The 13,462-nt window shown below is 37.6% G+C and overlaps 1 protein-coding gene across 3 annotated transcripts in view; it reads left to right on the forward strand.

Annotated features, from left to right (window-relative positions):
• Positions 1–7,185, forward strand: part of LOC132555412 (autism susceptibility gene 2 protein-like) — a 229,548-nt gene extending 222,363 nt beyond the window's left edge. For all 3 annotated transcript variants that reach the window (XM_060219762.1, XM_060219763.1, XM_060219764.1), the window contains one exon: positions 1,633–7,185. In XM_060219762.1, coding sequence (XP_060075745.1) covers positions 1,633–2,611 — 979 coding nt within the window. In that variant the 3' untranslated portion in view covers positions 2,612–7,185. The remainder of the gene's footprint in view (positions 1–1,632) is intronic.
• The last annotated feature ends 6,277 nt before the right edge of the window (positions 7,186–13,462 follow it).

The raw sequence follows: 13,462 nt of genomic DNA on the forward strand, positions 1-13,462 counted from the left end.
TGTGATACTGCCATGGCACTGATATGTTATAATAACATGACACTGATATGTTATAATCACACTGATATGTCATAATCACACTGATATGTCATAGTCACACTGATATGTCATAATAACATGACACTGATATGTTATAATCACACTGATATGTCATAATCACACTGATATGTCATAGTCACACTGATATGTCATAATAACATGACACTGATATGTTATAATCACACTGATATGTCATAATCACACTGATATGTCATAGTCACACTGATATGTCATAATCACACTGATATGTCATAATCACACTGATATGTCATAATCACACTGATATGTTATAATCATATGACACTGATATGTTATAATCACACTGATATGTCATAATCACACTGATATGTTATAATCATATGACACTGATATGTTATAATCACACTGATATGTCATAATCACACTGATATGTTATAATCACACTGATATGTCATAATCACACTGATATGTTATAATCACATGACACTGATAAGTTATAATCACACTGATATGTCATAATCACACTGATATGTTATAATCACACTGATACGTCATAATCACACTGATATGTCATAATCACATGACACTGATATGTTATAATCACATGACACTGATATGTTATAATCACACTGGTATGTCATAATCACACTGATATGTTATAATCACACTGGTATGTCATAATCACACTGATATGTTATAATCACATGACAATGATATGTTGTAATCACACTGATATGTCATAATCACATGACACAGATATGTCATAAACACATGACAATCCACCAGTACTCACATACTGACAATGACTTGGCTACATGACACTTCACCAGTACTCACATACTGACAATGACTTGGCTACATCACACTTCACCAGTACTCACATACTGACAATGACTTGGCTACATCACACTTCACCAGTACTCACATACTGACAATGACTTGGCTACATGACACTTCACCAGTACTCACATACTGACAATGACTTGGCTACATCACACTTCACCAGTACTCACATACTGACAATGACTTGGCTACAGCAATATATTCACCAAGGTGGTCATAACTCATGGATATATATATATGACTTTCAGTCCATTATTGTGATTATGTTTCTACTTTTGATAAATAAAGGTATATAAGACAAAATTCAAGATGGCCACAGTTTCTGTACATATTTACATGGAAACAGTTTCCATTATGTCACTGTGAGAGCATCAGTAAATTCCCACCAAATATTGACCAGAATGAAACGGTGATACAAAATAATTTACTTTTGAATAGCAATTCTTTTTCTCCATTCTCTTGCTGAAATTTTAACAATTTATCTTGTATTTTTTTCATCATGATCAATTTCCTACTGCTAAGGTTCCTGTATTAGGTGTAATCTGATTTTAGCTTCTCTTTTTGTGTGATACAAGTATTGTGCTAAAATAGGTTTGTGCTGGTTGTCTGTTTCTGTATGTTGTGTATATAACAGTTATTGTGGATGTGCTAAAATTTACTAAAAAGTGACAATGTACTTAGGTTTCAAATTAAGTATGTTTAGCGAATATCTTTAACAAGATTCTTTCTGTTTGCAAAAGAACATCATATTCTATCTGTTTGACATTTCAGAGAAAGACGCAATAGTGAACGAGACAGACTGCCAATTAACTGCCTAACAGACAGAAGTCGTGACAGGGATAAAATGTTCCCAGCAGAACCTGTGCGGCCAGCACGGTCAAGGTCACGTTCAAGGTCACCTCTACAAAATGGGCGCGTAGGATCTGCAAAATCAGACAGTAGTTTTGAACGCAGATATGAAGATCGAGGTGGTTTAAAAATTAAAGAAGAGAGAAGGGATGAGGATATACTCCATGGAGAAAGAGACAAAATAAGAAATGAGTACATGTTAGGGCCATCTGTGCCAAACCACTCTAACCCCTTAGCAATGTTTGATCGCAGTCGTTTGTTCATGGGTGCATCTCCATTTCTGGCAGCTGATCGTGTGCCCTCACATCCAGCATTGTGGCAGTATGAAAAAAATGCTTTAGAATTGAACCACCATCGCCTGCAGCTACAGCAGGAGATGGAACGTGAGCGCGAGAGACTCATCCACCGTATTCCTCCACATCCGACCTCTTTAGAGATGGAACAAGAACGCCTACGTAAGGAGGAACTTTTTCTCCAAGACGAACGTTTGCGCCGGGACTACCTCTCAAGTATGCCTATGTATGAGCGTGAACGTCTGGCAGCTTATGAACAGCAGTCACGGTTGTCTGGTTTACGGACAGCTGAACTAGGAGCAGCTTCCCACTTTAATAGGACTCTTAGCCCAATGGTAAATCATGCTGGGGCACGGACTACTTTAAGCCCAATGGTAAACCACTTAGGTGCCAGGACTATGAGCCCAATGTTGAATCATGTGGGGGTGAAAGGGAGTTCTCCAGCTTGTGCCCCGCCACCCCTCATCCCCTCCTCTAGTGCTGCCTCACATAGTCACTCCAATTCCCCTGCTGTGGCAAAGTCCAAGGGTCACCATGGCGACCCAGGCCTGGGGGACAAAAGGGATACATATTCCAACTCCACAGACCCAGAATCCCACAGCAGGTAGTACCATACGGCAGACATAAGCGTACTTGTGATTATAGTTAAATTAGGCAGCTCAGCTAAACAACTAATTCCACTGGCTTTAGGCCAGTGCCAAGTCTGATTATCTGATATACAACTGGTTTAATGTGTGAATTAAATGTTGGAGAACAGTGCTTAAATGGATATACAGGGATGTAACACAGAATATCATGCTGGATAATTCTCAATAATCCTGTGTAATGGTTTGAACAGAGATATTTTTCTGTTTATTTTGAGAAAGCAATGGTATTTCTCTAAAGTTTTGTTCTCAGTGTGATGAGAAAATTTACTTGGATTAAGAAACAGACTTAAGTTAATATTTGAAAAGATAAAACATTCCTTCACATATTGGTGAAATAAAGTGTGTCTTTGAACAGATTTAATATGTTTCCATCAAGTGTGTAGAATTCAGTATTCAAGTATCACAGAAAGTAGTGTTTTGGCTTCGGAAAGCGCGATAGGTTTCCTCAGCCAAGATTGTGAAAAGTTCTCGGCAAGTATAAAACCACAATATGTAAACATTTGCAACAAATGAAAGGCTGTCATACAAGACCAGGATTGTATCGCACCCAAGTGACTGTCTTGTGTCACAACCAAACACCTGAGTCATTTTCAGTTGAAGCCTGTTACACTCAAGTGATTTACAAAGTAAAGTTGAAACATGCAGGCCTGTGTCACTCACAAAGATAGGTCTTTGGCTCGTCCAAATGATATCAGGGTTTGTCACACACGAAAAGTTAGACCTTGTCACATCTGAGTGAGAATTAGTCACACCTAAAAGTAGGCTTTGTCATGTTGAAGGAGAAGTCTGTCACTCCCAAAGGCAGATCTGTGACAGTCTGTCACACTTAGAGACAGGCCTTTGTGACATGAAACCTGTCACACTGAAGGGGTTAAGACACTTTAAAGGTGGAATGTTTGACACATCAGATGGGTTCTGTCTCACACAGACTGTAAACTAGTAATCTGGCATACCTAACAAAACATGGTTCCAGAAAGTGTTCCTTTCAAATAGACTACAGACATACCTGGAGTTATCCAGGTGCTCTAGCTTCTCCTAAAGACTGTTTCAAGGATGCATTTCAAAATTCATATATAATGAATATAGTATGGCTGACTTGTTGTTGAGATGTTAGATGTGTGTATAAATGTTGAAGGCCAAGAGAAAGGCTGTGAAATATATAAAATGTGTAATATCCTCAGGTTTATTTCTCTGTCGTAATACAATTGTAGAAATATTGCATTCCAAATTGTTTAGACTTTAAGGAAAAGAAATATAAATCCCTAAGAACCCTAGAACTTGTGGCCTTGTAGGACTTTGTGATGATGGACTAGGGATACCTACCAAAGACAGCAATTAGAACATAAATATGGAATTTTTACTGGTCTAATGGTACAAAACTAAAACAACTGTGGCTTGTTGATCTTTTTCTTTTTGAACATGTTCTGTTAATAAGTAACAAGAAAGTTCATTAAAGAATCTTGTGTGTGTGAGGTATGGATGATTCTACTTGAGGGCTTTGGGGTTTATAAATGACGTATTTCGAGATTCCATCTGAGTTAATGAAGGATAGAGAGATTTCATCCAAGGCTTTAGATGTGTGTGAGGAATCTGAAGATTCCACCCAAGGGTAAGGTGTTTATAGATACAGCATAGATCTGAGAGAGAAGGCATGTATGAGGGATAGAGATATTCCACATGAGGAGGTTTGGTTGTGAGGAAACGGAGACTCCACCAGAGGGGTTAGGTTTGAATGATAGATAGGCTGATTTGAACCCAAGGGTTTAGTGCAATCGAGGGAACCGTGACTCCACCAGAGGGGTTAGGTTTGTATGATAGATAGGGAGATTGTACCCAAGGGTTTAGTGTGATTGAGGGAACCGAGACTCCACCAGAGGGAGGTTGTACCTAAGGGTTTAGTGTAATTGAGGGAACCGAGACTCCAACAGAGGGGTTAAGTTTGTATGATAGATAGGGAGATTGTACCCAAGGGTTTAGTGTGATTGAGGGAACCGAGACTCCACCAGAAGGGTTAGGTTTATATGATAGATAGGGAGATTGTAGTGTGATGGAAGAAACTGCAAGACAACAGTATCATAAATTCTGAGGTTGGAAGCATAATAAATAAACGCCTTGTCAATGAATGAATTTAACGATTCTAACAGTCGGACAAAAAATTTTAAAAATCAAAAGCTCTTATGTTGTATATCCCAAATTTCCAAGTCCTACAATTAGCAATACCTTTTTTTTCCAAATGATACCTGTAAGAAAATTGAATTAGACATCTAACACAAACAGGCTACACACAAACATCTCATAATTTATAGATGTAACCATTGTATCTAGATAAACCTTGTCTGGTCACATTTAAGATCTTTTCTGAAACCTGTTACAGTATGTTTATATGGCTTGTTACAGTACTGTAAATTTGCTATTGTATTCAAATGTAGGATTCTAATATTGACGATTCCATACAAATGGCAGCTTGAAAAAAATAAATGTTTCAAAAATAGCACATAATAGATTAGTTGCTGTCACTTGTAGTATGTTTCTAGGGTAATGTTTCATTTGTTCAAGTATAAAGATATGTTCCTTACATGATGAAGTAGAGATGTGTTGTCCTGACAACTGTGTAAAATCAATAAAAACCATAGATTTCCTTATTACTGAGCATCGGTAGAGTATTTACAGTACAGTGTTAGTGTCTACGTCTGTAGAGTGTTTATAGTACAATGTTACTGTCTACGTCTGTAGAGTGTTTACAGTACAGTGTTACTGTCTACGTCTGTAGAGTGTTTACAGTACAGTGTTACTGTCTACGTCTATAGAGTGTTTACAGTACAGTGTTACTGTCTACGTCTATAGAGTGTTTACAGTACAGTGTTACTGTCTACGTCTGTAGAGTGTTTACAGTACAGTGTTACTGTCTACGTCAATAGAGTGTTTACAGTGCAATGATACTGTCTACATCTGTAGAGTGTTTACAGTACAGTGTTAGTGTCTACGTCTGTAGTGTTTACAGTGCAATGATACTGTCTACATCAATAGAGTGTTTACAGTACAGTGTTACTGTCTACATCTGTAGAGTGTTTACAGTACAATGTTACTGTCTACGTCTGTAGAGTGTTTACAGTATAATGTTACTGTCTACGTCTGTAGAGTGTTTACAGTACAGTGTTAGTGTCTACGTCTGTAGAGTGTTTACAGTACAGTGTTACTGTCTACGTCTGTAGAGTGTTTATAGTACAATGTTACTGTCTACGTCTGTAGAGTGTTTACAGTACAGTGTTACTGTCTACATCAATAGAGTGTTTACAGTACAATGTTACTGTCTACGTCTATAGAGTGTTTACAGTACAGTGTTACTGTCTACATCAATAGAGTGTTTACAGTACAATGTTACTGTCTACGTCTATAGAGTGTTTACAGTACAATGTTACTGTCTACGTCTGTAGAGTGTTTACAGTACAATGTTACTGTCTACGTCTATAGAGTGTTTACAGTACAGTGTTACTGTCTATGTCTGTAGAGTGTTTACAGTACAATGTTACTGTCTACGTCTGTAGAGGGTTTACAGTGCAATGATAGTGTTTATTTCTTTTCAGTATTTTACAGGGATTTGAATTCTGAAATCTAGAAAGGAAAAATATTGCGGAGATAGGTTAATGAAATTTTGAGAATGAGAGAATAGACTATTGCATTTACCAATTGTTAATAAATTGTCTACGTTAGATTTTCAATAATTCTGAAATACAAATGTATGCTGTGGACAAGGCTGTATTGAAGCATGGATGAATTTGATGTGTTATTACGATGAAAGAATTTGATGTGTTGTAATGATGAATGAATTTAATGTGTTGTAATGATGAATGAATTTAATGTGTTGTAATGATGAATGAATTAAGCGTGTTCAACGATGATTGAATTTGATGAACAGCGATGAATGAAATTAATGAAGTCAATTATTTGTGAATGGATATTTAGATGAATCATTGTTGAATAATGAAATGATGGAGATTTACAGATGAAATCCTACTGAATTTGATGAAGAATATAGTAAATCATTTGACATTTGTGAGACATTCTTGTTATTGATCTGTAACACTATAACAGATCTCGGGGTCAAGTTACAGGACAGGAACAGGAACATATCAAAGGTGAAGTGATTTCCTAGTGTTGACTGAGTTAGAGTGTATTTATGGATGCTTAAATGAGATAATTTATTCCATATCTTCATGTTTCCATGGAGACCACAGTCACTGTTGTCATATCAATAATGACAGACTTTGTCTATAAAATATTGATAATCTGAAATTTTTTAACCAAATATTCCAGAGCGTAATGAATTTTACACATTATATAGATTGACATTTTGTTTTTTTATATTTTTTCATAATGATATGATCATGAAAGGGAGTGAATGTTTTAAGCATTTGTATATATGTCAAGTCACAATAACTTCACTAGTGTGTCATATAATGATGTGTCTCTTTAAAATTGAAACAAATTGGTTTCTATGAAATAGAAGCACACAAATTAAACAATATTGAAATACATTTGTTGTTTATCTTTTGTTGTTTATTCTACACCTGTTTTGTTAAGGATTTGCCTGAATTAATCCCTCTCATTTGATTCACAAACTTGTGTTATATAAATAGGTCTCATTCAACAAAATTCCTGATGTTGAGAGAACACCAATGGGATTGTCTATCCATTCATTTTAAGCTGATTCTACAAAATACCAAACAAAACTGTTGAAGATTACACAACATGTAAATTTCATTTAGATTCACTGACACCCATTATCTGCCAATTATAATTTTCAAATGCAGTATGTTTTAGAGTAAATCATGCGCTCTATTATCTTCCCTAAATCTTCTATTATAAAGGACACTTCACATCTTCTTATTCCCTGCTCAGTGGATGTTGGCAAATTATGACTTTGTCTATTCATCTGTCCAATATGGTTTAAAGAACATTATGAAAACTTTTCATCAGTCATGAGGATCAAGTAAATTTTTCTGTTTAATTGGTTTTCATATTCCATAGTTTTAATCAACATTCAAAGCATGTATACGTACATATCTAAAAAGATATATACATCCTCAGTCCTGTGGTCATGGAAACAAATATCACAATGATATGGCTGTTACCATATCTCCAATTCGTTTCAAGGTAACCATACAACACTATACTATCATCATAGTGCCTTTTGTAATGATGGCATTTTTAGCCCAATATCACGAGATGACTTGTCGGACTGTTATTTGTCTGTCCGTCATGAATGTGGAGACTGATGAAGAAAAAATCAGAATGGCTGACAGGCAGCCTTATTTGATTTTGAACGTTTATTGAATTTTATGATTGCTCTATCTAGGACTGTAGAGATTATTCCCAAACTTGTTATGTGGTTGGTTCCTGGTTAAGCATTGTAAATTTGATATAAATCAGTTCCTCTTTGTCCCTGGTTTAAAATATGGTTATACCCTTACGACAAATCACTTCTTATACCAGTTTGACTCCAACTTTATAGAGGCAAAAAACTAGATCACTGTTACTATAAATAGAAATGAACAAAATTTTCACAATGTCGTTCAAAAGGCTCCATTCCTTCTCCAATTCATACCAAACTTCACACGTTTCACACAATTTGTACAAATTAAAGATTTCGCCTTCAGTGGTTAAAAGCAAGGTCAATTTTACTATAATTAGAAATTGGCTGAAATCTGGATGCCATGCACTGCTCTACAGGCTGCAATTTGACTACCAGGGGACTTCAGTTGTGACTACCAGTATACTTCAGTTGTGACTTCCAGGAGACTTCAGTTGTGACTACCAGTATACTTCAGTTGTGACTACCAGAAGACTCCAGTTGTGACTACCAGGAGACTTCAGTTGTGACTTCCAGGATACTTCAGTTGTGCCTGCCAGGATACTTTAGTTGTGACTTCCACGAGACTTCAGTTGTGACTTCCAGGAGACTTCAGTAGTCAGGAGACTTCAGTAGTCAGGAGACTTCAGTTGTGACTTCCAGGATACTTCAGTTGTGACTTCCAGGACACTTCAGTTGTGACTTCCAGGATACTTCAGTTGTGACTTCCAGGACACTTCAGTTGTGACTTCCAGGAGACTTCAGTAGTCAGGAGACTTCAGTTGTGACTACCAGGACACTTCAGTTGTGACTTCCAGGACACTTCAGTAGTCAGGAGACTTCAGTTGTGACTTCCAGGATACTTCAGTTGTGACTACCAGAAGACTCCAGTTGTGACTACCAGGAGACTTCAGTTGTGACTACCAGGAGACTTCAGTTGTGACTTCCACGAGACTTCAGTTGTGACTTCCAGGACACTTCAGTTGTGACTTCCAGGAAACTTCAGTAGTCAGGAGACTTCAGTTGTGACTTTCACGAGACTTCAGTTGTGACTTCCAGGAGACTTCAGTAGTCAGGACACTTCAGTTGTGACTACCAGGACACTTCAGTTGTGACTACCAGAAGACTCCAGTTGTGACTACCAGGAGACTTCAGTTGTGACTACCAGGAGACTTCAGTAGTCAGGATACTTCAGTTGTGACTTCCAGGAGACTTCAGTTGTGACTACCAGAAGACTCCAGTTGTGTGACTTACCAGGAGTCAGGATACTTCAGTTGTGACTTCCAGGAGACTTCAGTTGTGACTTCCAGGACACTTCAGTTGTGACTACCAGAAGACTTCAGTTGTGACTACCAGGAGACTTCAGTAGTCAGGAGACTTCAGTTGTGACTTCCAGGACACTTCAGTTGTGACTTCCAGGAGACTTCAGTTGTGACAACCAGGACACTTCAGGTGTGACTTCCAGGAGACTTCAGTTGTTACTACTAGGAGATCTCAGTTGTGACAGTGATAAAACACCAGTTACCACTTACAGCAGCATACAAGCCACCTTTCCGTCATTTTAGTAGGTGTTTTTAGATTGTTTCTACACCAGAGATATTCATGTCATCAAATCAGGCACTGTCTATAGAACTTTTACAACAGATGTTTGTGTAGGTTTCCATTTACTTTAACCATGTCATACAAATTTGAGGTTTGGAGAGTTTTCGCCTCAGATAGATCCCATTGGTCCTCAGTTGTGTTTTAGGACTGGTCAGAAATTGAGGATGATTTCAGATTTCGTGTGAGAGGTTGTTTTTTACCATATTTATCCTGTATTAACAAATTAGCCATCACACAAAATGATTTTTATTGTACAGCAGTAGACATGATTAACCCGGACATGAACTTACTACTGGATATTTAATTTCTGTTGTAGTTGTATGTCATTTTAGATTTCTGATTTGGTGTTTATTGTTCAGCAGTAGACATGATCAGCCCTGACATTTCTGTTGTAGTTGTATGTCATTTATAGGAGGGTAAATGTAACACAGGTATCAGCCTATTGATACTAGATGTTACTACTATCCTGATTGTTGGAAATTTGACAACAGATTATCAATGATATCTAGATTTGTCTACTGTGGTCAAAGAGAACCTTACATGTAGGTGGACATATGAATTCATCCATTACAAGTACAGTGAATGAAAATTACTAGCTAGAAAACTTAGTTATGTGTGGATTTCTTCTGAAATCTAGAACACAGATATAATTGTATTGGGAGACTGGACTCTCTGACACCAATTAAAACACAAGATGATGTCTCTCTTGCTGTATTTATCCTGAAAGGCAGTTTATCTCTATATTATCACCAAACATTGAGAAAACGCCGATGAAGAAGACCGTGTCTTTGACATACTGGGAATGATATCCGTTAAGTTTACGGAAACAGTTGTTTGTTCAAAGTTCTGAAAATGATTAATGAATAAAAAAAATCCTGTAATTATTGTAACGTCCAATAACGTAAATGATGGGATCAAACCGCCATTAGTGTTGTAAGTCCTCTCTTAACAACTGTTATTTATGTTAACTGTCATTGGTGCTGTAATTTCAATGGAAGTCTACTGTCATTTTGTCACCTAAGACAAAATGCGACATTGGACACAGCTTACGTGATGTGGTGACCTATTGTTCGTCTGTAAACTTTTTTTTAACATTTTCATCTACTTCTCAAATTTTATAAAAATCTTTCCCTGGTCTAAGATGAACCACAATATAGTGAATTATATCGTCCCCTCCCACCAATGGCCTGAGAGGCCGGGCCAAAAACCTGACTCAAATTTCAACAACTTTCGTCTCAAAACACTGATATAGAAGACTCAAATGCTCTACCTCGATGTAAGGGTCTTCGGATGCTTTACCAAAATTTTGAATTTCGTGATCCCAGAGTCTCACTTTTTTTCGTTGGGGAGGAGGTGAAGTTTACTTTTTCTTAGGAAAATAGGATTTTCGAGAATAAAGTTACATTTTTTCAGCAGAAATAACTTGATGAGAATTTTTATTAGAGGAAGACAGTTTGGTGGTATACTTTATTGATACTGATGGATTCTCAATGGTTAACACATCACCTAAATCTTACTATCACTAATAATGTTGTAATTTCTTTTTCGTGTCTCTTGGAAGCTTCTTAGCCTATAACTTTAACATTCAGTATTGTTTACCTCAGTTAACCGTCAAGGCTGCGAGGTCTCTTGTTTGATTTGTAAATCCCTTGTAATTGTACTTTCGTTTGTGTTTTAATTCGCCTGTACGTTTACTGTCACTGTAGGTCTATAAAGTGTGCTATAATTTCCCTGTCCGTCTACTGTTACATGTGCTGTAATTTCCCTGTCCGTCTACTGTTATATGTGCTGTAATTTCCCTGTCCGTCTACTGTTACATGTGCTGTAATTTCCCTGTCCGTCTACTGTTATATGTGCTGTAATTTCCCTGTCCGTCTACTGTTAAATGTGCTGTAATTTCCCTGTCCGTCTACTGTTATATGTGCTGTAATTTCCCTGTCCGTCTACTGTTATATGTGCTGTAATTTCCCTGTCCGTCTACTGTTAAATGTGCTGTAATTTCCCTGTCCGTCTACTGTTAAATGTGCTGTTATATCCCTGTCCGTCTACTGTTATATGTGCTGTAATTTCCCTGTCCGTCTACTGTTAAATGTGCTGTAATTTCCCTGTCCGTCTACTGTTAAATGTGCTGTAATTTCCCTGTCCGTCTACCGTTAAATGTGCTGTAATTTCCCTGTCCGTCTACTGTTATATGTGCCGTAATTTACCTGTCCGTCTACTGTTATATGTGCTGTAATTTCCCTGTCCATCTACTGTTAAATGTGCTGTAATTTCACTGTCCGTATACTGTTATATGTGCTGTAATTTCCCTGTCCGTCTACTGTTATATGTGCTGTAATTTCCCTGTCCGTCTACTGTTATATGTGCTGTAATTTCCCTGTCCGTCTACTGTTATATGTGCTGTAATTTCCCTGTCCGTCTATTGTTATATGTGCTGTAATTTCCCTGTCCGTCTACTGTTACATGTGCTGTAATTTCCCTGTCCGTCTACTGTTACATGTGCTGTAATTTCCCTGTCCGTCTTCTGTTATATGTGCTGTAATTTCCCTGTCCGTCTATTGTTATATGTGCTGTAATTTCCCTGTCCGTCTACTGTTACATGTGCTGTAATTTCCCTGTCCGTCTACTGTTACATGTGCTGTAATTTCCCTGTCCGTCTTCTGTTATATGTGCTGTAATTTCCCTGTCCGTCTACCGTTAAATGTGCTGTAATTTCCCTGTCCGTCTACTGTTATATGTGCCGTAATTTACCTGTCCGTCTACTGTTATATGTGCTGTAATTTCCCTGTCTATCTACTGTTAAATGTGCTGTAATTTCACTGTCCGTATACTGTTATATGTGCTGTAATTTCCCTGTCCGTCTACTTTTACATGTGCTGTAATTTCCCTGTCCGTCTACTGTTATATGTGCTGTAATTTCCCTGTCCGTCTACTGTTACATGTGCTGTAATTTCCCTGTCCGTCTACTGTTATATGTGCTGTAATTTCCCTGTCCGTCTACTGTTAAATGTGCTGTAATTTCCCTGTCCGTCTACTGTTATATGTGCTGTAATTTCCCTGTCCGTCTACTGTTACATGTGCTGTAATTTCCCTGTCCGTCTACTGTTAAATGTGCTGTAATTTCCCTGTCCGTCTACTGTTAAATGTGCTGTAATTTCCCTGTCCGTCTACTGTTATATGTGCTGTAATTTCCCTGTCCGTCTACTGTTAAATGTGCTGTAATTTCCCTGTCCGTCTACTGTTAAATGTGCTGTAATTTCCCTGTCCGTCTACTGTTAAATGTGCTGTAATTTCCCTGTCCGTCTACTGTTATATGTGCTGTAATTTCCCTGTCCGTCTACTGTTATATGTGTCCATCTACTGTTAAATGTTTAATTTCCTGTCCGTATACTGTTATATGTGCTGTAATTTCCCTGTCCGTCTACTGTTACATGTGCTGTAATTTCCCTGTCCGTCTACTGTTATATGTGCTGTAATTTCCCTGTCCGTCTACTGTTATATGTGCTGTAATTTCCCTGTCCGTCTATTGTTATATGTGCTGTAATTTCCCTGTCCGTCTACTGTTACATGTGCTGTAATTTCCCTGTCCGTCTACTGTTACATGTGCTGTAATTTCCCTGTCCGTCTTCTGTTATATGTGCTGTAATTTCCCTGTCCGTCTATTGTTATATGTGCTGTAATTTCCCTGTCCGTCTACTGTTACATGTGCTGTAATTTCCCTGTCCGTCTACTGTTACATGTGCTGTAATTTCCCTGTCCGTCTTCTGTTATATGTGCTGTAATTTCCCTGTGTCTTCTGTTAAATGTGCTAATTTGTTAATGTTAAATGTGCTGTAATTTCACTGTCCGTATACTGTTAT

Source organism: Ylistrum balloti, unplaced genomic scaffold (genome assembly GCF_031769215.1).
Source record: "Ylistrum balloti isolate Yb309-2 unplaced genomic scaffold, AGI_CSIRO_Ybal_v1 Utg370484, whole genome shotgun sequence".
Lineage (NCBI taxonomy): Eukaryota > Metazoa > Mollusca > Bivalvia > Pectinida > Pectinidae > Ylistrum > Ylistrum balloti.